Source organism: Fukomys damarensis, unplaced genomic scaffold (genome assembly GCF_012274545.1).
Source record: "Fukomys damarensis isolate Sample0158 unplaced genomic scaffold, DMR_v1.0_HiC HiC_scaffold_37, whole genome shotgun sequence".
Taxonomy (NCBI): Eukaryota; Metazoa; Chordata; class Mammalia; order Rodentia; family Bathyergidae; genus Fukomys; species Fukomys damarensis.
The window spans coordinates 51,772,656-51,799,679 of NW_022900949.1; the positions used below are offsets into that span (position 1 = coordinate 51,772,656).

Below are 27,024 nucleotides of genomic sequence, written 5' to 3' on the forward strand. Positions count from 1 at the left end.
ACACAAGACTCAGTATCTCCAACAATCTACTTTTAAAGAAAGTAATGCAGCCTGAATTTGGGAAATACTACAAAGATCTCTTTAAAAAAATAAAAAGTTTTGGGTTGAGAATGTAGTTCTTGCCTAGCACAAACCAGGACCTGAGTCTGATCTCCTGCAATACAGAAAAGATATGCTACATGTTTAGCCAGGTCAAGAAAAACAGGAGCGTTTTCAAATATTTCTTTCAGAATGCTGGTAAAATCCTCTGATTATGATTCATTTGGTTGGATGTTGGAGAAATTAATGCAGTGTGGAATATACTCTGACCACAGAGAATAATCAGAACCCAAACAACAGCTCTATAAATAATTATTTGGAACAAAAGTTAAAAAATACTGATCAAGTACATCATCTTTCAGGAAAAAATATTTTCTGCCTGATCAGACCAGTCATGTCATAAAAGTTCTACTGTTTTCTTTGAGAGAGAGGTAGCAACCTTGATCTTGAATTTAAATTGAAATAATTCTTTACTGTTCTCCCAAAGGGCATAACCTCACCAAGTTTTGGATGTAGTCATCATGGACAAATAAGTAACTGCAAAAATTGACTTGTAAGGTATTAAAAGTGAAAATTCATCCTAAAATACTAATACTTATTCAACCTCCTAAAAACATTAACTTTTTTTTTTGAGACAAGGTAGTTCAGGTTGGCTTTGAACCCACTATGCAACCCAGGCTGGCTTCGAATTTATGGCAAATTCTCCTTTTTCAGTCTCTAAGGAGCTGGAATTACACCATGATGCCTGGCTCCAAATAAACTTTTTTTGTTTTTTGTTGTGTTTTTGGTACCGGGGATCAAACTCAGGTCCCTGGGCTTGCAAGGCAGGCAGCAGAACCACTGAGCTAAATCCCCAGCCCCAAATAAACTTTTTAATGTGTGTGTATGATTACAATGTCAGCTTTTCTAGATATTCTGAAAAGCAATTTATAAATAGTTAAGAGCAGTGAATTGCTTAAAGTATTTTAAAAACACTATTCATACAATGATCATTCAAATTGCAAAGCATACTGTACAGAAAGATTTGTATGAGAATTAAAACAAAAAATTTCTTTTTCTGACAGGCAGATACAAAGTGAAGAACCTAATAAAGGAAACTTTTGTTCTAGTGAATAAAAATTAAAATTCTAGGCTGGGGATTTCGCTCAGTGGTTCCGCCGCCTGCCTCCCAAGTGCAAGGGTCCAAGTTTGATCCCCAGTATCAAAAAATAAAAAAACAAACAAAAAAATTAAAATTCTATCAAAATCATAGCTCAAAAAAAGGGGAATACTTACTACTGAGGGCAAGAAAAAGATGTATAAGATGACTTACCAAAACTGAATTAAGAAGATGCAGAAATTCTAAATAAACCAGTATCAGCCAATGAAATTGAATAGGTAATTAAAAACCTACCAACAAATAAAAGCCTTGGACCTGAAGGATTCACTGCTGAATTCTACAATGCTGCTATTCCTCAAACTCTAATAAAATTTAAAGGAAAGCAATATTCCCAATTTCACTCCTAGATAGAAGTATCACCCTGATTCTAAAACCAGAGAAGGATCCAACCAAAAAGGAGACTTACAGGCCAATCTCCCTAATGACACAGATGCAAAAATCCTCAGTAAGATACTGGCAAACAGAATACACCAAATCATCAAAAAGGTTATACACCACGACAAAGGTGGATTCATCCAAGGGATGAAGGGATGGTTCAACACATTCAATATACTATACTAACAAAGCCAAGGACAAAAAACATATAATCCTCTCAAGAGATGCAGAAAAAGCATTTGACAAGGTCCAATGCCCGTTAAGGATGAAAAAAAAAAAACAAAAAAACCCTACAGAAAAGTGGCACACATGGCATCTAACTGGTAAATGGCATCTATGACAAATCAATGGTCAACATCATACGAAATGCACAAAAACTGAAAGTTTTCACTGTAAAATCAGGAACAAAGTTGGGCGTGGTGGCACACGCCTGTAATCCCAGTACTTGCACTTGTAGGCTGAGGCAGGAGGATCACTGTGAGTTTGAGACCAGCCTGGGCTACATAGTGAGTTCCAGGTCAGTCTCAACTACCTAGAGACACCCTGTCTCAAAAAACCAAAAATAAATAAAATAAAATAAAATCAGGAACAAGACAAAGATGTCCACACTTTTATTCAATACAGTTCTAGAAACACTAACCAGAGCAATGAGACAAGAGAAAGAAATAAAAGGAATAAAGATAGAAAAGGAAGAAGTTAAATTATCATTATTAGTAGATGACATGAGACTCTTAATAGAAAACCCCCAAAACTCCAACAAAAGACATTTGGATTTGAAAACCAAAGTCAGTGGCATAGCTGGATACAAAGTCAACACTCAAAAATCAATAGCATTCCTGTACACAAATAAGAGATTCATGGAGAGAGAAATTAGAGAAACACCACCTTTCACAATAACATCCAAAAATGAACTACCTAGGAATAAATCTAATAAAGGAAGTAAAAAAAACCCCTCTACATTGAAAACTACAGTACTGTGAAAAAGGAGATTGAAGAGCATATCAGAAAATGGAGAGATATCCCTTATTCTTGGATCGGAAGAACCAATACAGCAAAAATGGGTATCTTTCCAAAATTGTTCTACAGATTCAATACAATCCCAATCAAAATCCCAACAGTGTATCTCACAGAATTAGAAAAAACAATCTTGCCAGGGATTTAGCTCAGTGGTTCTGCCACCTGACTTGCAAGTGCAGGAACCAGAGTTCAATTCCCAGTACCAAAAAAAAAGAAAAGAAAAGAAAAAACAATCCTAAAATTAATTTGGAACAGGAAGAGACCTCAAATAGCACAGGCAATTCTGGGCAACACAGACAAGGAAGAGGGTATCACAATCCCTAACTTGAAATTACACTACAAAGCTACTGTGATAAAAACAGCATGGTACTGGCAAAAATAAAAACAAAAAACAGACCTGAGGGTCAATGGTACAAATTGGAAGATGCATAAACAACTCCAGACATACTCAGCCACCTTGTCTTTGAAAAAGGAGCCAAACTCTTTCACTGGAAAAAAGATAACCTCTTTAATAAATGGTGCTGGAAAAACTTGGTTGGCATAGAGAGTTGTATACAAAATGTTAATATTGTAGGTATAGTTCATAAAAAATTAAGGCTGTATCACTTAAAAGAGTTTCTCAAGCTATCTAACAAAATATATATAAATTATATATTCACATATAATATATTATATATAATAGAACATATATAAATATATATGTTTGTTTGTTTGTTTGTTTGTTTAAGACAGGGTCTTGTGTAGTTAAAGCTGGCCTTTAATTCATTATGTAGCCCAGGCTGGCCTTAAACTCAGTGAACCTCCTACCACAGAAACTCCTCTTGTAATGTGAGTATCTAAACATTTGCTTTCAATTCTGCACTTATCTGATCTCAAACTGATAGTAGGTACAGGGATTATGCTATGAAAAGTAATGTCAGAATACATTTACTATATGTTTGCACACATAACAACAGATACTCTAATAATTCACACAAGCAATTTTAAATTACCTTTTCCTATAAGGACTCCAATTTTTGAATCCAATTTTTCCCCGGGATCACAACTTCTTGTCACTAACTTGAGAACTGGAAGAAAAGGTCTGACATCACAGAGTCTTCGTGTTTCATCTTCAAGTTCCTCATATACAGCAGTTTGATTCACACATGCAAACATATAGGAGTCAATATCCATAAGCAGGTTAAACATTGGGTAATTGTGAACTTGCTTCCATAACATCTGTAGAAACAAATGACACATTATCTGGAATGGAAACACTGGCATAACTGTACAAACATATATGTGCAAAGATTCTCACTGCAGCAGTGTTTGTAAAAATAAAAAAACCTGTGCACAAACCAAATATTTAGCAGTGACAGATTGGCCTAGTCAATTACAGAATATTATAAAATTACGAAAATAAAATAGAAATACATTCTCACATGGAAAGCATCACGAATACATTAAAGTGTTTTTTTTTTTTTAATGGCAAAGTATAGGGCTGGGGATTTAGCTCAGTGGTCCCACCACCTGCCTCGAAAGCACAAGGTCCTGAGTTCAATCACCAGTACCACAAAAAAATACATATAAAGAAAGAAAGAAATGGCAAAGTATAAGCATACATATGGTATTATACTTTGTTTGTAAAGTAATATAACCACATAGAATATACAATGTGTATCATAAACAAGATTTTTGTTTGTTTATTTGAGACAGAGTCTCACTATGTAGTTGAGACTGACCTGGAACTCACTATGTAGTCCAGGCTGGTCTCAATCTCATAGCGATCCTCCTGCCTCAGCCTCCTGAGTGCTGGGATTACAGGTGTGCGCCACCATGCCCAGCCATAAACAAGATTATTAAAAGCAAATTATCTATGAAGATTAAGAATGAATAAGGGAAGGGAGGGCAGGGACAGGGGGAAAAATGAGAACCAAGACCTGTCATGTAAAGGTACAAGTTCCCAATAATGAATGTAATTGTATACCTAAAATGTACCAATAAACTCAATAAAAGAAAAAAAAAAATGAATAAGAGGGCCAAGGATGTACCTAGCTCCATGGTACAGTACTTGTCTGGTATATTCAAGGCCCTGGAGTCAAATCATAGTATGACAAGAGAGGAAAAAGTTAATATTTTTATATTTTAAATTCCTATAAACATTATAAATAACGTAATAAAAAGTAAAAATTTAATGCATCTTTGTGTAAATCTTAAATTAATTTTGCCCTACATCATTTTTAATGTCTTACGATGCCCTATTTTTTTCTACTCATCAGAGGTATATTTTTACTAAACATTGCCCTGTCAATTTCTCACCATCTTTTCCCATGTCTCCAGACTCATATAATGTAAAAGAGGTTTGCCATATAAATACAGTAACAACACAAAGAAGGGTTACATAATTTGACAACAGCCAGTAAAAACAAAACAAAACAAACAAACAAACAAAAAAACCCTCAGAGATACAGATAAGACACCTGGAGTAAAACTTGCGGTCAACCCCTAGATTCTCTGGCACAGAACAAAACAGGAGGAGTTGAAGATGTAGTTCAGGGGCATGAGGGGCATGAGTGAAGCCACAAAACACCACAAAACAAACAAACAGATAAAAACAAGAGAAAGTACAGGCAACACAGAAAAAGTAAACAAGACTTCATCAAAGTTAAAAATTAGCCAGGCCAGGGATTCAGCTCAGTGGTGCTACGGCCTGCCTCACAAGTGCAAGGTCTTGAGTTCGATACCCAGTACCAAAAAAAAAAGTTAAAAATTAGCCAGGTACAGTATACCTGTACACCTATAATGCAGCACTCAAAAGAGTACAAATTCAACACCAAACTGATGGTCTAGGAGGTAGCTCAGTAGTAGAGCACTTGCCCAGCTTGTGTCAGGCTCTGGATTTGACATATAACACCAAAAAACAAACAAACAAATGCCCAAACACAAAATTGCCATATAATTCAACAAATCCCACTTCTACCCAAAAGATCTGAAAGCAAGGATTCAAACAGGGTGTACACCCATATTCCCACTGGTATTATTCACAATGCCTGAAAGTTGGAAACAACTCAAAGGTTTATCAACACATTCATGGACAAATAAAATGCAGTATATATGTATATTGGAATATTATTTAGCCCTAAAAATGAATGGAATTAGAATGCATGTTTCACAGTTTTTTAAAAAAAGTTATCAACAGTTCTGTGTCAGGTATAGACAGAGGCTATAAAAATGAAAGTGAGGATTGGTGTATTTGATATGTCCATAAAAAGGGTATATATCAAATTTACCACAAGATTTTCATTATAAACATTTCTAAAACAAAATGACATTTCCCCCAAGTGACAGAAAATAAGCTAAGTCTTCAGAAATTTGTTCTTTGACATACCTGCTTAATAGAAGAAATGGTAGCTTCCCGAGGTACCTCTAACTGGATATAAATACCAGTGGGCAAAAGGAAATCCACAAGTATGGAGCCATCAGAAGCTATTTGTGAATCTACTGCCCAAATGTCAAGGATGTCTGCCATAGCAGGAGGCATTATGAAGCTGAAGCACATTCATAACCATGCGGCCCTGGAAACAAATAAGTCAAACATAGTAAAATAGTCATTAGCTAAACTATATATTAAAGTATGGTAAATCTGCTGGATATGGTGTAATACCAGCACGCAGGAGTCTAAAGCAAGAGGATAACCACAAGTCTGAGGCCAGCCTGGGTTACACAGTGAGTTCAAAATAAGCCTGAGCTACATAGCAAAATTGTAAAAGAAAAAGAAAAGGACAAGAATAAGTCAGGTACTGTGACAAATGCCTGTACTACCAGCTGTTTGCGAGGTTGAGGCAAGAGGATCGCCTGAGCCCAGGAGTATGAAGCTACCTGTAGAACATGGCCACCGGCTCAGAACAGTATAGATTTAGATATATGTGAGATAAACCCAACAATCTGTAACTAGTCTTTGGATTTTAATATAGCCAATAATAGAAAGCCAATAAAATAATGAAGTGTTTTAAAAGCAAGAGTAGCCAGGCATGGAGGTGAATACCTGTAATCCCAGCACTCAGGAGGCTGAAACAGAAGAATTAATGTAAGTTTCAAAGACCAGCTTGGGCTACATAGTATTCAATACTAGCCTGAACTGCATATATAACAGACCTTATCTTTAAAAAATAAAATAAAACCAAAAAACAACTATAGTGTAAGGATTACAGGTCTTAAGAAATTCAATTAGCAACCAATCACCAGCTGATTTTCTCCTGACTATATTTCAGGAAGTACTACATCCATGGGCTGAGTTTTTCTCTGCAAACACCAATGAAAATGCTAATCAAGAAAACTCAATACTTAAGCATTAAAAAGAGCCATCCCTCAATCCTGGTAACAAAACTTTTCATGATATGATGGTGGTCTCTTCCTCCTTGCTTTTACCATCACTCTAGAACTCAAGACCTCCTGCATTAAGTGCATTTGCTTTCCTACTGCTAAATCTGTGTTCATACGAAAAATACTCATCATATTAAACCCCAACCCAACAAATGAAACACATATGTGCACACAGTGTAAGTTCTTTTTCACACATTCACAATGGGGCTATAATGTGTATGTCTCAATACTGCTGCCAGGCAGCTATGATTTGAATTCAATAATTCCGACCAGCTTGTGCCACTCCTCAGGTGGTCTCTGATTACAATAATGCAAAATGTGGAATATGACAGGATTATTTGTTTTACAATAAATGCATTGTTTAACGATTATAAAGTGCAATTTTTTAAATGTTTTTGTGAATTTGATAACTTGATTGACATGGTATATCATTTGTACTAAGAAATAACTTGACCTAAAACACCTTTTATATTTATTTGCATAGGGTTTTTTGGTTTGTCTTTTACTATCTTTAAAGGTGTTTCTGTCATAATTATAAACAAAATTAAACTATGTTAAAACATATTTTTGTGTACTCTATTCATGTATCATTTATGAAAGTTTCTTTCTATAAAATATAAATTACTCAGTGTATAAACCCAAAGTAGGCATGGAAGATCAGTATTAATGTTGGACTTTTGTATTTTATATTTGTTTTAATATTCAAAATCAGATAGAACATTTAATATTTGTCAACACGCTTTTACAAAAGTAAATCTTAAAATACTAAAAAAAAAAAAAAAAAAAAAAAAAAAAAAAAAAAAAAACTACCCAAAGAAAACAGGGGAAACACTTGAAGCCATAGGCACAGGCAAAGACTTCCAATAACACAGGGCTCCAATACTACAGGAAATAAGAAGAAGAAGAATCAACAAATTCAACTGCATAAAATTTAAAAAGTTTTGGGAGACTGGGGATTTAGCTCAAGGGTTCCCGTGCCTGCCTCACAAGTTCAAGGGTCCGAGTTCAATCCCTGGTACCAAAAAGTAAAAAAAAAAAGATTAAAAAGTTTTGCACAGCAAGAAATAGTGAAGAGACAGCCTAAAGAATGGAAGAAATCTTTACCAGCTATTCCTCTCACAAATTATTAATATCTAGAATATAAAAAGGACTCAAAAACTTAACACCACCAAAATCAAACAGCCCAATCAAAAATGGGCAAATGAGTTGAACAGAAACGTCTCAGGAAAAGTACAAGGACAATACACACGAAAAATTGTTCAACATCTTTAGCCATTAGCGAAATGCAAATCAAAACTACACTGAAATTCCATCCTATTTCCAGTCAGAATGGTTAAAGAATACAAGAAACAATAAATGTTGGCATGGATGTGGGAGTGAGGATTTGTACAGTGCAAGTGAGAATGTAAATTAATACAACCACTATGGAAATAAGCATTGAGGTTCTTAGAAAACTAAATATAGAGTACTAAGCACGTAATTCCAGCAGAGGGAGGCAGAGGCAGGAGAATTGCCACAAGTTCAAGTCCAGCTTTTACTACACAGTGAGACTCCTGTCTTAAAAACAACAACAACAAAAGAAAACAGAGCTACCATATAACCCAGTTATGGCACTCCTTGGTACACACCTGAAGGAATTAGAAGTCAGCATACTACAGGTATACCTGCATACCCATGTTTACTGGGACATAATGCACAATAGCCATGGAACCAGCCAAGATTACCACAAACAAATGGGAGGACAAAGAAAATGTGTATATAATGGCATAATGCCTAGCTACAAGAAAGAACAAAATTCTGTCAACTGCGGGAAAACAAATGCATCTGGAAACCATCATGTCAACAAAATAAAACAAACTCAGAAATATAAGTATTACCCTTACCATCTCCTTAACATGTGGAATCTAAGAGATGACAAGAAAGTAAAACAGATTATTAGCAAACAAGTGGAAAGGAATAAGGAGGTGGAAAGGGCATAAGGCAGGAAATGAAGAGATGGATTACAGCAAAATACACACATCAACTGAGGAAGAAAAAGAAAACACAAAAAACAATTATAAGCTCCCCACAGACTCAGACCATGATATTGAGGGAGGGTTGTCCTGGGGATAGACACCATGCTTTTTAAACTTCTGTCTCTCATCAGTATAGAAAGAGAGGTCCTTATATGCTTAAAAACTCTTAAATTGATAAACATTCAGAGAAATGAACAAAGTCACCACAAATGTGATTTGAGTCATTAGTCCTGAAATTACTTTAGGTAAATCACTTCAGAGTATCCTTTGTAAGCTATTTTCAATGAAGGAGCTTCTGATTTGTAACAAACATTCAGTAAATATCTGCTGGATGAAAACATGATTCATCAAATTAAAGACCATACTTTGCTTACATTCAAGTACCACCATGCAAAGGCAAGACTCAAGCCAGCTCCTGAACAAGTCACAGCAAGTACTGTACTGTACTGTATACTGTGTCTTAATCAAGAGTCTTAATCAACAAAAGCTAAGAGGAAAAGCAAATTGGCAAAAAAAAAAAAAAAAAAAAAAAAAAAAGGGAAAAAAAAAAAAAAAAAAAAAAATTAAGACGGATTATGAAACATCATCCATCTGTCAGAGAATTCAAGTCACTGGTTTCTTCAACACAATTTTTTTTTCTTGAAGAAGACTAGGAATGTAAACAGCCTTCACACTGAGCTACATATCCAACAATTTGTTTTTATTTTGAGACACAGGAGCACTAAGTCACTAATTCGCACAGGGTGAGCTCAAACTTGTGATGTAACTGCCTCAACTTCCCAGAGTTCTGGGATTACAAATATGCACCAAGTATACAAGTATGCCTGGTTTCAACAAAACGTGAGTCTAAAATAAAATTGCTCAATGAATAAGAATAGTAACATAGGAGTATGAATCTTAAAAAAAAAAAAAAAAATCTCTGGAAGCAAGGATAGTCTACAATGCCAGCCCTCCTGAGCCTGAGGCAGGAGGACTATGAGTTCAAGGCCAGTCTGTGAATTCAAAACCAACCTGTACTACACAGCAAGACCATGTCTGAAAAAATAGAAAAAGGCATCCTAAAGCGTAAAGTCCACAGAAGCCCCTTTTCAGAGACTTAGTGTACACTACTGTACTACCACTCCCACTTTACAGCATTAATTTCTGGACTATTAGGAAAAAGCACTAAGGTAGACTTAAGGATTGTGAGATGAAAAAAATTGATATAAGTATGTAAAATCAAAGCAGTATTTGGTTGGGGGTTTAGCTCAGAGGTAGAGTGCTGCTGAGCCATGAATAAATGAAGCCCCCTAAGGTTTGGTTCTAAGTACAGAAAAAGTGGGGTAGAAACAGAGACAGAGACAAATTCTTCTGGCCAGGCATGGTGGTACATGCTTATAATCCTGGAACTATGGAAGGTCAAAGGAGGAGGATCAGAAGTTCAACCCAATAAGGGCCACTAAGTGACTTAGTGAGACCCAGTCTCAAAATAAAAAAGAAAGGCTAGGGATGTACTTTACTGTTAAGGTTAATCTGTAGTGGTTTGTTTGTTTCTTTCGGGTTTTTGGAGACAAGGTCTCACTGTGCATAGTTCAGGTTGGTCTCAAGCTCACTATGTATCCCGGGCTGGCCTCAAACTACTCAGTGGTCCTCCTGTCTCAGCCTCCTGAGTGCTGGGATTACAGGCCTGTACCATCACGCTTGGTAATCTGTAATATTTTTAAAAAGCAGTATTTTACCAACACATAGATAAATGCCGTACATATCTAGAACTCAAGGCAACTGAAATAATGCAACTCAGAAATCATACAAGTCTATTCATACATAGTTTTACAAAATTTCATTCTGTATTTTCCATAAATGGAATAGTTCTGATTGGATTATCATTTATTATTGATCAAGCTTTAACTAATGCCACCATATTTCCAATCGATAAACTCCTGGCATATGATGAGGAAAACGAAATGGGTTTCTGATTATGCATTAATCCCAGATATTAAAGAAAATAATGTATTTTCAACTGTTAGGATCATAGATGTGCTTATTCTCAGAATATGGGACCTTTCTTAAATTCAGGCAAGCCAGGGAACTTTTATATTGTAAAAAAAATAGCTATTGTTTTTAATATAAAGAAAAGAAACCTAAGTACTCATTTCAGGAAAATTCACGCATCTACATTTATGTTTTATGTATGTCTCTATATCTATATTTCACAATAAAAGTATTAAAATTTTTTAAAGTGGCAAAACACACAGCAAAGACTAAATATTTTTCTTGTAATCTCTCTCCCTCTCTCTCTCTCCCACTCTTTCTTTTTTCTCTCCTTCCCTCTCCTCCTTCTACCCCTCCCTGGCTCTCTCTGCTAGGAATTAAACCAGTACTTTATGCATACAAGGCAGGCATTTACTAATGAGGTACACCCAAAGTCTCTTGTGACATCTTCAGATAGATCACAAAGGAAAGTTTTATCCTTAGCTTTAAATTGACTGTGCTTAAGGGCAGAAAAAAAAATCTTCCCTCACCTACAAAGGAACATCAATCTCTACATTAAATTCCCTATCTAAAATTTCAAGAAACTCCTTATATCCAAACTTGTCAACTGATTCAGAAACATTCTAAGAATTTAATAAAACATTAAAAAAAACTATGAAGCAGTGCTAAGTCTAAGTAAGTAGAAACATTGTTTCCCAATGAAGGGTAAATCTTCAAAGGGAATACTACATTACATCCTCTACCTTCATATTATATATTAACAATTTAATAAAAATTGAGCCAGACTTTGTAAACATTCTAGAAAGACAGAGTATAAACTATAGTCAAACACATGTTTATCCTTGTGTATAATTTTAATAAAAGCATTTCTACTACACCAGTTTTCTACACTTTAGGATAATAGTCTCTAGAATGGTTTTCAATCCTGTCATATTCCACATTCCCTTTAAAAACAAGTAATTTATGTTGGACATGGTGGCACAAGCTTGTAATCCCAGCATTCTAGGAGGCTGAATTCAAATTCTGCCAAGGGAATTTAGCAAGAGTTTGTCTCAAAACAAAAAATTATGCTTTGATCCCAACAACCAAAAACAAAACAAAACAAAAACAAAAACAAAAAAATTAAAAGAGCTAAGATTATAACTCAATGCAAAGGCCCTGGGTTCAATCTCCAATACTGCCAATTAAAGTATATTCCAAAAATACAAGTACAACCAAATGCATAGAAACCAAGGCTGGAAGACTAATATAGTTTAAAGTAACTACAAATAAACCTTCTTCAATGTTTCCAATAAGGAAATACAGTTTATATACTCTGTTAAAGTTCCATTATTGTGGACATTTTGAGTCCAAAGGAAGGACTAAGGATAGAACTTAGTTAATATATTTGTGTTCATTAGGTCTCTGTTGTTGTTTTGTTACTGGGAGGGGGGTGTTTTGGTTTTTTGAGACAGCTTCTCACTATGTGACTTGGGCTAGTTTTCAACTCATCATGTAGCCCAGGCTGGCTCAGACTTGCAGTGATCCTCCTGCTTCAGCTTCCCTCGTGCTGGGACTGCAGGAATGTGCCACCACATCTGTCATTCCTTAGTATTTATAAACCATAGAACTACATTCTTATTTTGTTTTTGTTTTGGTACCGTAGATCAAACACAGGACCTTCTGCTTGCAAGGCAGGCTGCAGAACCACTGAGCTAAATCCCCAGCCCCAGTTTTTTGTTTTTTGAAACAGGGTCATACTATATAGTTTAGGCTGGCTTTGAACTCACTACATAGCCCAGGCTGACTTCAAACTCACAGCAATTCTACATCAATGCTAGGGTTACAGACAAGCACCACCACACCCGGCTTTACATTCTTAATTTTTAACCTAACTATAAATAATATATATTATTATTACTCAAAATACCTCTACAAAACAAATTTTAAAATTATAAGCCAAGCAGCACATATACTAAAATTATAAACCAGGTTTATTTCAGTATTTATGAATGCACAGCATTTTTAGGAACCACAACACAAACATTTAACTAACAAAACGACTTCTGTACTATCCTAACCAGACAAAATTAACTCTTATCTTGCTGAAGGAATTCCTCTCTATTTTTAAAAACTTTTCCCAATTGCTTAGCCACAATGAATAAACAGCTGTAGCCAATCAAAATAAATTCCTTTTAACACTAAAATCCAAATTTAGAGCCAGGGATTTGGCTCAGTAGTTCGGCTGCTTGCCTTACAAGCACATGGGCCTGAGGTTCAATGTACACTACCACACACAAAAAAAATTTTAGAACAAATTTAAATAAGTAATATTTATGACTTAAAATTTTTTTGCGGGGGGGTTGTCATCTTTGAGTCTTAAAAGACAAGCACTACAAAATAAACTTTAAATCTAACAAAGAACTTATCTCAGATAAAAATATCCACTAAGTAAATGTTATTTCTTCTATTCATGAATAAAGTCTAACTTTACAGGAGTCATTAAGTATGTATTTGAATTTTTATTCTATAATTATCTCTTTTGAGTTGGTATAAAACTCATCAGCACACAGTCTCATCTATATGTTGTATGTAGCTAGTTGTTATACAGTTTGGACTACATGGCCCTGAAAAAATCACTTAAAATCTCCAAGCTTCAGTTCACTAATTTATGAAAAAGAATAATACCACCTTGTGAAGAGTTTGTGTATACAAAACAGCACATGAAGAAAAGCACCTTACATAGCATTTTACATTCAAAAATAACTCAATAAATGAAGACCAATATTGGTTTACCCGAGGACTATTTTTTGGTTTTTGTTATTTTGTTTTGTTTTTTGAGACAGGGTCTCACTATGTAGTTGAGACTGATCTGGAACTCACTATGTAGCCCAGGCTGGTCTCGTACTCACAGCGATCCTCCTGCCTCAGCCTCCCAAGTGCTGGGATTACCGGCGTGTGATATTAATGACCTATTTCTTTCCTGTGTAGTTATCACTCTTATTCACACAGCAAATAATCATCAGCTCTGATTTCTAGGTGTGAAAGAAATCAGAGCAATGTTTCTCCAAAGATGACTACCATTTGCCTATCAGGTGATTTAATCACATATATTTTCCAATTTAATCAGTTTCTACAGAAATCCCACAAAATATTTCTGCACTAGTAGGGCTGTGTTGTTAACTTCTTTTGGATAACATTCAATTAATGAGATGCTGTGAGTTTTAGCAAACATATTTTTATTTCATTTCTCTTAGGCTTTTGTTAGATATTTATTTTTACTGTTTTTGCTGTTACATCATTTATTTAGAATGAATGGATCAAAATCAGTTCAAAGGCCAGGTGTGGTGGCACACCCCTGTAATCTTAGCACTCTGGATTGCTGATGCAGCACACAGAATCGACATGAGTTCAAGGCCAGCCTGGGTACACAGTGAGTTCAAGGCTTGCCTGAACTACAAAGCGAGACTGACTCATCAAAACAAAACAAAACAAAACAACCCCCTCCCAAAGACTTCCTTTATATTATAGTCAGAATATTATGTTTTGGGCTGCGGATTTAGCTCAGTGGTTCCACCACCTGCTTCATAAGTGCAAGGCCCCAAGTTTGATCCCTGGTACCACAAAAACAAAACAAAAAAAAGTATATTACATTTTGTTACATGTATTACTAGATTACACCTCTTAAAGTTTCATTTCAATAAAGCAAAACAAAAATCACAAAACGTGATAGTAAAAAGGACTTTGGCTCCAATGGGGTTTAGAATCACTAGTATATGCTTTTTTAGGGGTGTTATAGTTTATTATCTAGATGGCCCCCCCAAAGCACCACATGCTCATAGGTGGGGCTTTTGGGAAGTTACTGGATCATGGTGGTATGATACTCATCAGTGGATTAGTCCACAGATGAGTTTTTAGCTAAGTATGATTTGGGAGGTGAAGCCAGGAGGAGGTAGGTTACTGGGGGCACAGCCTAGAAGGGTTTAACTCCCTCCCACCACCTTTGATCTCTCTCTGCTTCCTGAACGCCAAGCCATGAGCTTTTTCTCCTTTGCCACGCCGCTCTGCCTAGGAACCAGCAGACTATGCACTAAAACTTCAACCAACTGTGAGCCAAAATAAACCTTTCCTCCTTAGTGTTGTAGGTGTCAAGTACTGAGTCTCAGAGAAAAGTAACTAACAGTTATGTGTACATACTGTTAAACTTTCTTGCAAGGTGCCTTCTAGAAACGTTGTAGCATTTATATTTTCACTATAGTACTCATTAAGAGGGCTGTATTAGAATTGTCTAATTTTAGTCAATTATCTAACTTTTGACCTAATGTACATTACTTTGTTACTTATAAAAATCAAAGTTTTTGTTTATTGCCTATGTAGAATTTCAGTGTTTTTCATTTTCTTCATTAATTCCTGCAGTGTTTGAGATTGAACCCAGGGCTTCACGCATGCTAGGTGCTGGGAAAGGACTCTATCGCTGAGTTACAACCCTAACTCCAATGTTTTTCATTTCTGATAAGTAAGATGTCTTTTTTTACTGAGGACTTCATGTGTAAGGATCTAGTCTTCAAAATCTCTCATAATCAAAGTAAACCCAAAGGTCTGAGTTTTAGCCACAGTCTGAGGAAACCAAACCAGTTTGCTTAAATGAGATTCCCCTACATGGTTTTCATTCCAGATTCCATCTTTTTTTTTCTTTAATTGAGTTTATTGGTACATTTTAGGGATACAGTACAGTTACATTCATCATTGGGATCTTGTACCTTTACATGACAGGTCTTGGTTCTCATTTTTCCCCTTATCCCTGCCCTCCCTTCATCCCCTCCTGCCCTCCCCACTTACAATCACTTTATTTCCATCTTTTCATTTTCTCACATGTTTTTTCTTTTCCCTTATTACCCTACCCCTACCCATCCCAACTTCCCTACAACTTTAGCCCCTTTCTTCCCATTTCACAACGTCAGTAATCTTATTAGGATCTTATGTACTATTACAGTTTATTCACACCAGAGAAACTATTTGGTATTTACACGTGTGACTTATTTATTTCACTTAGGAGTATATCTTCAATATGTATCCATTTTCCTATGAATGAATCTATTTTCTCATTCTTGTTTTTTTTTCTTTTAATTGAGTTTATTGGTATAATCTAGGTATACAATACAGTTACATTCATCATTGGGATTCTGTACCTTTACATAATAGGTCTTGATTCTCATTTTTTCCCCTTGTCCCTGCCCTCCCTTCACCCCCTCCTCCCCTCCCCATTTACAAACACTTTATTTCCATTTTTTCAGTTTCTCATATTTTAAAGTCACCTATTTGGGAAAGGTAAATCTTAAAGTGAGTAGAATGCTCAGACAAGGAGCTCTATAATCTAGGCTTTTTATCCACTCCTTTTTTTTTTCTTCTTTCACTTACTTATAATCACTGAATGAGTAACAGGCTCAAACCTCATACAAATCTATTTATGCAAAAGACACCTGAAAAGAGTAAATCACTCCTGTCTTCCCAAGAATTTTCTTAAAAAGTTATCGACAGAAAAAGTATAAAGAGAAATTCAGAAACATAATCCACAACACTGGCTCTCCAAAGAAAAACAGGGAAATTACTGACATTATTTCATCCAAGAGCTAATGAAGAGCCAGGCGTGGTGAAGCATGCCTGTAATCCTAGCACTTGGGAGGCTGAAGCAGATCGCTGTGAGTTTGAGCCCAGTCTGAACCACATAGACAGACCATGTCTCAAATAACTGATTGATTGATTGAACTAATGAAAATTTAATTCAGTAGATTCTCAGGTATAAAGAATGTTAGTATCATTTATAAGTTATTTTATGTCATAAGAGTGGATGATTCTAAAATTCACAGATAAGTTCTAAAACATTCCACTTTTTTTTTTCCCAAATGAAAATCTTCACTGTAAAGATTTGCATCAAGACACACAATGACATGACCTCCTCTTGAGCTGGCATCCCTGCTACTTTGCATGCTAAACAGGAAGATCACAAGTTTGAGCCCAGCCTGGACAACTTAGTGAGAACAGTTTCAGAATAAAAAGCGGCTGGAAACGTAGCTCAGTGCAAAAGCCCTGGGTTCATTCTCTAGTCAAAAAACACCAAAAAACAAACAAACAAACAAAAACCTTCGATACAAGCTATGATAGTCCTCATTAAATTTTTAAAACTATAACCATTAACAGCATCCAGGCAATAAATAATGTTCCCGTCCCTACATCCAGAGCTGTTGGCTGGTCACCCTGTTGGCTGGTAGAGATGTGAGGTTTTACTCGTTGACTTCTTAGATTGTGTTGGTGGGAGAAAGCATATTGTGTTTCTTTAAAACACTCCATTTTACATTAGTTTTTCAAATATTTTTATTAATGCTAATAAATCTTTGCAGAGTTCTAGTTTTCAATCAGCCTTCTTTTCTAAATGCTTTCTCATACTTATCCTGAGACACAAACTATTACAAGTGAACATGTATTTCCATGAAAGGCATGTCTTATCCCCCTAGTTTCTCCTCTTATCTATTTCCCTAAATACATAAAATTAATAGGATGGGGTGGGGATAGACTAATGGGCACTAAGTTGTAGTTAAATAACAGCACAGAGCTCTGGGGTACTACTGGATAGTATGATGACCACAGATAAAAACTAACATACCGTACATTTTATTTTTATTTTTTTGGCACCGGGGATTGAACTTGGGTCGTCGTGCTTGCAAGGCAGGTGGCGGAACCACTGAGCTAAATCCCTGACCCAAACATGCTGTATATTTTATAAAGGCAGAAGAAAGGATTTTTCAAAATTCTCACCATGAAGAAATGACAAGTTTTCAGGAGATAAATATGCTAATCTGCCTTAAACACTACACATATGTCAAACATCTTATGGAACTCCATTAATACGCACAATTTTTATATTTTTTGATTACTGGGTAAAGTAAAAAATTTAAAAATTATTAGTAGGACAGACTTACTGCTAATATCTAATACATGATACAGACCTTCTCTAGGCTTTGAAGATACAGCTGAAAGAATTCTCCTGATTTTAAACATTTTTGTTTAAAAGTTGAATGTTTTACTTTCTGATTTTAAATGTTTTGTTTAAAATAATACATAAATACATAAATATTCAATATGTGACTGTATAGTTCAAGGAATTATTGTAAAGCAAACACTACCTGTTGCAAAGCAAACTGACATCTGGGACAAGGAACAGAACACTGTCAGTACCTCAGAAACTCCTTGATGTCCCTGCCAGATAGCTACCTCCCCTCTCTCATCACCAATCTGACTTCCGTGGCAAATTTTTTTTTTCTTTTTGGCTTTTTAACTATTTTAGGTTATAATAAAGGACTGAAGCAAATATCCAAATAATTTTGGCTCACTGGACATATTAATGTACCCGATACATATTTAAGGCAAAGATCTCATCTTGAATGCTGTTTCTTATTCCCATGGCAATGGGCCCGATATACTGTAAGGTTATATTTTTTAAATTTTAACAAATCTTCCTCCCAATTATTTCTAGTTCTTATTATTAAGTGATATCATGACAATCAGGAATAACTGTATATAGCAAAGGGCACCCACATGTAACTGTTGTGAGAGTGAGTCACAAGGCAAACTGTACAAATGTATGACAGTGGTGGTAAGTAACCAACAGCCCTTACATCTAGGAACTCAACCAGTGCCAGAAAGCCATCTGGATAACAAACAGTAATATGAGAAGAAATTTAAATAGCTTACAGCTGAAAAAAAAAAAAAAAAAAAAAAAGCACTACTCCAGGCTCTGAACCTGTCAGTTATTTCTGTCTGTTGTCACTGGGAAAGTGAGTTATAATACATTAAAAATGAAAAAAGAGCATCCTGTAAAGCCTGGCATTCCTCCCAAGCCATTTTAGGATTACTCTTTGCACACTGACTTAGGACTGTGTGTTTTAAATATTTTCCTTGGAGATCAATTTTCCTCTCCAGTTATCCAGTTATGAATGGCGAACTGCTTCTGTGAGTAGCATGCTACTGACATGAGGAGAGGGCACAGAGACAACACAGACTAGGAAAATTGAAGAGGTATCTGGCCTTGCTGCTAAGTTTTGTTTTTTTTTTTTCACTGCCTATTCTAGAGGACAAACCCAGGAAGCCACAAGAGTCAGGCAGATAGCATCATCTCAGAACTTGGCCTTGATCAAAGAGGAAGGAGAGGAAAACTGCACAGGGATAAAGAGGAAAAACAAGTGGACTTCAAGTTGATTAATATTTACAAAGTACTCATTCTGTTTAAGACACCACACCACATGCAGCTTGAGGGTATTTCAAAAATAAAAGGCTGGGCCAGGGATTTAGCTCAGTGGTTCTGCAGCCTGTCTCACAAGCACACGGACCCAAGTTGGATCCTTAGTACCTAAATAAATAAATAAATAAAATGCCAATGAGAGAGGAGGGAGGGGAAAAGGAAGGAAGCAACAAGAAAAAAAGTGAAAACAGAAGGAAAATAAAATGGAAAGAAAGCTTTTGTACACAGGGAGAGGAGGGGGTTGGGGGAATGGGATAAAATAAAAATTTTTTTTTAAATCATTGTTTATTCCTCCAGCCTGTGCCAGAGCACTTGGGTCTGCTGAGAGACATGAGGTGGAGGCATGTTCATTATGTTTCATATGGCTAACACTGCTGAGGAAAATGAAACACAGTGAAGACAGTGAAGGCTTAATGACAGGCTGCAGTGTTTCCCACCTTTGCCTCCCAGAGTCTCAACCACAAGAAATGATGGAATACTGACAAAGAGAATTATGGAATGAATGAATACCGCTTGAATGTCACAAGAAGGTAGGATGATGGTATTTTGGGATCCAGCTATTTTACTGGTATCCTTTGGGTGTCAAAGGTTTGTGGGTTGTAGAAGTTCAGTTCCCAGTGAGCCAAGGTTGAAGATATACTAAGGATTGAATCCAGGGCCTTCACACTCAGCTAGAGTCCACTTTGTACTTTTTATTTTGAAACAGTGTCTCATTAAATTAATAAACTGTACAAACTGGGCTCAAACTTGCAATCCTCCTGCCTCGGCCTCCCAAAGTGCTGGGATTACAGATATATGCAAAGATCTTAAATATTTATATTTACACTTTAAAATCAGCCTCTGAATAATGTTTTACTCTGCAGCACTGAATAATGTTTTACTCTATTAGCACTGCCCTATAATTAAACTAAAAACCTCAAATGTAGCATCTTTTAAAAACAGAGTAACTTTTGTTTCTTTAATTCTTTTTTGTTTTGTTTTGTTTTTTGAGACAGGGTCTCACTATGTAGTTGAGACTGACTTGGAACTCACTATTGTAACCCAGGCTGGTCTCAAACTCACAATGATCCTCCTGCCTCAGCCTCCTAAGTGCTAGGATAATAGGCATGCACCACCATGCCTGGCTCTGTTTAATTCTTAACATACCACCTCAAATATTGCTTTGTTGAGTAGGTTTGCATTTTATTCACTCATATTATCCACACTGCTGACTTCCACAAATGATTTACTAAGGCAAATAAAATGGAAAATGACATTAGTATCTACATCATACCACTAATAACAACTTATAATATATAATATTTTAAAATACTTTTCCTGATTTAATATAGGTATTAAGACCAACCTACACTTTTTGTTTTGATTTGGGCGGGGGGTACCGGGGATCGAACTCAGGTCCTTAAACTTACAGGGCAGACAGAGGAACCACTGAACTAAATCCCCGGCTGATTATTTTTTTAAACAGAGCCACTGTTAATGATTCTTTTGCCTTCACTTTTCAGCTTTAAAATTGATACTACAGGGGCTGGGGATTTAGCTCAGTGGTTCTGCTGCCTGCCTTGCAAGCTCAAGGTCCCCAGTTTGATCCCCGGTACTACAAAAAAATAAATAAAAATAAAAAATAAATAAATAAATAACATTCAACAAGTTTTGGCTTATGAATCATTATTTCAGATTAGGGATGCTCAATTTGTATTATATATTTTATAAGATTGTACTTAAAATATATTCTACATAGTATGCATAGAACTAGTTGTCTTTCACGTGAAGCATATAATGTGTGGCTATTTAACATATTTTTATACTAGAAAACTATATTAACCAAAAGGCAGCCATTTATACTGCCCCTTGTGTACTACTTCCTGTACCATGTGGCAGTCAAAAGGCTAAGATGCAGGGAAAAAAAAAAAAAAAAAAAAAAATTTTACTGAACGGTCATGCTATGCAGACAGCCAGAATCTCTTTCACAATATCCCTACTGTCTACAGCAAATTATATGACAATCTGACCACAGTTATTCAAGGCACTTCACATTATCAAAGGACCAGAAACTGTAGGCACTCAACAATATCATCTTTATGAATACTACTTCTAAATACGTAAACAACCAATAGATATGAACAAAAAAAGAACCCTGAGGCAAAGAGAACTGTGGAAAGAGGAACTAGTAAACACTGGAAGGGCAAGTTTAAACCACTCTGTTTATTCACAGAGTTTACATAATTTGATAAGAAGCTTCTAAAAAAAAAACCTTTCAAATTAAAAGACACTGTTTAGCAGGGCATGGTGGCACACGCCTGTAATCCCACCACTCAGGAGGCTGAGGCAGGAGAATCGCTGTGAGTTCGAGACCAGCCTGGGCTACATAGTGAGTTCCAGGACAGTCTCAACTACGTAGTGAGACCCTGTCTCAAAAATACAAAAACAAACAAATAATAATAATAAAAGACACTGTTTATTAAGGAAAGGCATAACATTATGGGCTGGGAGTGTAACTTAGTGGCACAGCTCATACTTACCATGTGCAAGGTTCTAGGTGCAATCTTCAACATCCCAAAAATAATAATAATGATCATCCTTGAAAATTCCCTTATCTTAATTTCAGAAAAGGAAAAAGCATCAAAAACTCCTTTGTAGAAACTGTAATTCTATCAACAATCCCTCTCCCTTAATAGCTTTCATTGGTCCATCTAAATGGGGACTATCTTTTCCAAGCTGTTACACAATGAATGGACCAACACTGAGATGCAAATTTCTCCAGCTCCTTCTAAAATTTCCATACTCAGAGGTTAATAACTATATTCTTTTCTTTTTTTCAAGACAGGGTCTCATCATGTAGCCCAGGCTCAAACTCATAGCAATCCTCCTGCCCCAACCTCCTGAGTACTGGGATTACAGGTGTGCATCACCACGCCTGGCCTAATAATTATATTCTTTTCAAAAAGGAAAGAAAAGAAATGAATGAAATCTAATTCATTTAATCATTTTATCCAATCCTGGGAAATCAAAATACATGCCTACTATTCAAAACAGAGCTTTCAGGCAAAGTTTTTTTGGGTGTGTTGTGTATGTGTGTATGAGTGCATGTGCGCGTGTGTGTGTATGCGTGTGTGTGTGTGTGTGTGTGTGTGTGTGTGTGTGTGGCGTTTGGGCCTCATGTTAAGCAACAGCTTTAACACTGAGCTATATCTCAACTCTCACCCTTTTTAATTTATTTTGAGACAGTATCTCCCTAAGTTGCCCAGCCTGGCTTCTGACCTATGAGTTTCCACATGCCTTGCCTTCCAAGTAGCTGAGATTATGCCACACTGCCATCGCACTTGGCAAAAATTTGGTTGGGGGGTAACCTGGGATCAAACTCAGGACCCTGAGTGAGGCAGGTGGTAGCACCACTGAGCTAAACCCCAGCCCCAAAAGTATTCTTTTTAAGGCCCCATCTTCAAATTCTGTAACAATCTCTCAGTAAAACTTAACCAGAAGACAATTTTCATTTACTAGTTCTGACCTTGTAGCAGAGGATAAAGGTTGGTGTTCTAAAACTTCTAGAAAACAGTCTATGATAAACATTCTCCTAAAAAAATATACTTAGCTAGGCATGGTGGTGGCACACACCTATAATCCTAGCACTCCAGGACGCTGAGGCAGGAGGATTGCTATGAGTTCAAGATGAGGCTGAACTATACAGCAAGACCCTGTCAAGGGGAGGGAAGAGAACGGAAGAGAAGGGAAGAAGCGGGGAGGGCAAGAAAAGGGAGCGGAGGAGAGATAAGATTTCACTTTGTTCACTGCACTGCAATCCTTGGTTACTGCTGGTGGCAATGTAAAATGATACACAGCTTTTACGGAGACAGTGTAATTGTTCCTCAAAAATGAAATACAGGGGCTGGGGATTTAGCTCAGTGGTACCATGCCTGCCTCACAAGCACAAGGTCCTGAGTTCAATCCCCAGTACCACACACACACAAAAAAAAAATGAAACAAAGCACAAGGATCCAAGTTCGATCCCCAGTACCAAAAAAAAAAGAAACATAAAGGGGCCAGGATTTAGCTCAATGGCACCATGCCTGCCTTATAAGTGGAAGGTCCTGAGTTTGATCCCTGGTACCAAAAAAAAAGAAACATAAAGGGTAAGTAGCTCGGTGGTAGAGTGCTTGCCTAGCATGTAAAGTCCTGGGTTCAATCCAGAGCACCGCAAAAAATAAATTAAAAAATTAAAAATAAATGAAATCAGAATTGCCGTATGATTCAGCAATTATAATTCTTGGTATACACCCAAGGAATTAAAAATAGGGCTTTACCCATGTATTTGTACACCCATGTTCAAAGCAGCACTACTCACAATGTTCAAAAGGTAGAAACAGAACAAGCGAGATGAACAGACAGCTGGACATGGGGGTGTATGCCTGTAATCCTAGCCTTCTGGGAGGCTGAAGCAGAAGGCTCACAAGTTCAAGCCCAGGCTGGGCAACTTAGTAAGACCCTATTTCAAACTTTAAAAAAAAAAAAAGTGAGGTGGTATAGCTTAGTGCAAAAGCCCTGAGATAAATCGCCAGCACCACACACAAACACAGAGAGAGAGAGAGAGAGAGAGAGAGAGAGAGAGAGAGAGAAATGAACATATAAACAAAATACGGTATGTAGATAAAAATGAAATATTATTCAGCCCTTTTTCCGGAGACAGAGTCTTGGAGTGGGAGCGATGACACAGTGACTAATACTATTAGCTCCAGCTGCCTGTTTAAATTCTGCCTCCACTAGTTTACATCCTTGACTCTGACCTGGTTTCTTCATATAGGTTTGTATAGTTGCCTCATTTCTAAGACAGAGTATCACTATGTAGTTCAGGGTAACCCTGAACTCACCAGGTGGCCCAGATTGACCTCCATTTCACAGTAATCTTCTTGCCTCGGTCTCCTGAACACTGGAACTATTTACAGACATGCACCACCATGCTCAAATCGTGGGAAGTGCTTTGTTTTGTTTTGGTGCACAGAACTGAACATAGAGCTTTGCTTATGATAAGTAATCATTCAAATGAACCATATCCCTAGCAAAATATTATTTAATAGGTATGTGTTTCCTTGGGATGATAAAAGAGTTTAGAAATGGATAGTGGTGATGGTTCCACATCATTGTGAATATACTTAAGATCACTGGACAGCACACTCAAGACTGTTAAAGCCCAGAGTAATGGCACACACCTGTAGTCTCAGCACTCTTGAACTAAGGGGGATCGGAAGTTCAAGCACAGCCTAATCAATTTAAGTGACTTAGTGAGATCCTGTCTCAAAATAAAAAATAAAGCCAGGTGTGGTGGTGTACACCTGAAATCCCAGCACTCGGGAGGCTGAGGCAGTAGGATCACCAAGTTTCAAGGTCAGCCTGGACTAAACAGTGAGTTCAAAGCCAGCCTGAACTACTTAGTGAGACCCTGTCTCAAAAAATTTAAAAAAAACTAAAAAATTAAAAATAAAGCTGGGCATGGTGGCACAGCCTTGGTTACGAGTCCAAAACCAGTCTGAACATAACAAGACCATGTCTCAAGAAAAATTTTTTAATAAAATATTGAAGGGCTAACGATGCAGTTCGCTGCAAGAGTCTTGGGTTCAATCCCCAGTAACAAAATCAATCAATCAATCAATCAATCAATACTGATTTATATTAAGTATATTTTTCTGTAATTTAAAACACGAAGTATTTAAAATCCAAATAAATTTGTTCATCAGGAACTATAGGCCTTCTGTGGCTCCAACTCACCTTTCTCTACTTTTCCTACATCGATGTAGTATTCAAAAATAGTCAAAGGCCTAAAGTCTGATCTACAACACAGCTTGAATCTAACCACCTTCACTATATTTGATGTCAGGTTTCACTACCTGCTCTCTCACTTATTCCATTCCAGCTACACTGACTGGCCTTCTGGTGACAGAATACTTCAAGCACAATTCAGCCTCAGAATCTCTGAATTTCAGTTCCTTCAGCCTAGAATGCTCCCAATATCCTATCCAAAATAGATACATGGTGTGCTCTACTACTTCATTTAGAGCTGTGAGATCAAATGGTATCTAATCAAAGAAGGCTTCCCTAGCCACACTTTATAAAATGGTAAACCTGTATCTCTTCCATGAATGTCCACCTTTCCCTAACATAATTTCAACAGCATTCGTCATAATACAATATATTACATATTTAATTTGTCTACCCTTATTAGAATATCAACTCCATGAGAAAAAGACCTTGTTTTTGTTCACTGTTATCACCCGAGCAGCTGGCACACTTCTTAGTATATTAGATGCTCAATAAATATTGAGCCAATCCAATCCCTTTATCAAGCTTGCATCACTGTTACTTCAATGTCAAATTTCTCATTCCACCTAAAAGGTTTACACTAGGTATATATTCACTCTGCCTGCTACGGCATGCTAATTTCAAACTAAGCCTTTACTATTATTCAGCAATTCTTTTTCTATCCTGTCAATTATATTGTTTCTTCACCATTATCTCTGGCCTAGTCAATTATAACAGCCTCTCAACTTCCTCCTTCTTCTTCCTCTCAGCATTTGTAATCTGTCTTCTATAAAGCAGCAAGAGAAATCTTTAACACATTTATCAAATTAGACATGAGGACACATGCCTGTAATCTCAGCACCAGGGTGGCTGTGGCAGGAGAATACAAGTTCAAGTCCAGCTTGGACAACTTAGGCAGATTCTGTGTCAAAATTTTTTATGTATGGATGTAGGTCAGTGAAACAATACCCCTGGATTCAATCCCTAGTGCTGCAAAAATAAACAAATATTATATCATATCGTATCATGGTATTTTTTTGCTTAAAACATACTGTCATAGCTAGATGTCATTTCCCCACCCCTCAAGCTTCATGTACTCATAGGTTGGGCTTTTTGGAGATGACTGGATCTAGGGTGTGTGAACATGGATTAAGGGTGTGTGGTAACTAAATTAGTCATCTGACTGGTTTCGTACAGTTCTGGGTGCGGATAATGGGAAGGCTCACCCTAGGTGTGGGTGGCACCATCCAATAGGCTTACAGCCTACATGGATAAAAGGGAAAGGAAGGCTCACTGCTTCACTTCCCCCTGCCTGCCATACCATGAAGTCTTCTGCCATGCTGCCCTGCCTTGGAACCAGCCAAGTGTGGACTGAAGCTTCTATAAACTGTAAGCTACAATAAACTTTTCCTCCTTCAACTTGTGGGTCTTAGGTGTTGTATCTCAGCAAAGAGAAAAGTTTAAGACACCTCACAAGATCTCTTTGAGGCTAAATTTCTTATAATGGACACAGGGACATCCTCACCTTGCTTATATCTTCAACCTTATCTCATGACACTATGGTCCTACCACCAACTTGAGAATATACTGGAAATTTTCTTTCCCTTCACATCAATTACAGGTATCCCTAAAATGTACCAATGTTTTGTTATTAAAAAAAAAAAAAATACCAGGGATGTAGCTCAGCAGCATGGTACATGCCTGGCAAGCACAAGGTCCTGAGTTCAATCCCAGGAATCAAATAAATAAATAAATAAATAAAATAAAAGCAATCTTGCATTTTCCTTGTTCATTTCTATCATTAGCTCCACAAGAACACAAATTCTATCTACTAAGAATACCTGGCACAATACAGGTATTTAATAAATACTTGAATTTGGTATTTTTTTCTCCCTTGATTCTAATCCACAACTAATTTTATATGTGTGTATATATGTTTGTATGAGGTAATCTATTTATACATACATACATATATATATATAATATATTATTTATATTATATATATGTTATATAGTATATATTA

At 36.5% G+C, this 27,024-nt stretch overlaps 1 protein-coding gene across 2 annotated transcripts in view; it reads right to left on the reverse strand.

Annotated features, from left to right (window-relative positions):
- Pik3cb (phosphatidylinositol-4,5-bisphosphate 3-kinase catalytic subunit beta) overlaps positions 1–27,024 on the reverse strand; it is a 119,991-nt gene that overhangs the window by 76,686 nt on the left and 16,281 nt on the right. For both annotated transcript variants that reach the window (XM_010625585.3, XM_010625586.3), the window contains exons 3-4: positions 5,958–6,144; positions 3,583–3,808 (exon numbers count right to left, since the gene is read on the reverse strand). In XM_010625585.3, the coding sequence (XP_010623887.1) occupies positions 3,583–3,808; positions 5,958–6,128 (397 nt within the window). In that variant the 5' untranslated portion in view covers positions 6,129–6,144. The remainder of the gene's footprint in view (positions 1–3,582; positions 3,809–5,957; positions 6,145–27,024) is intronic.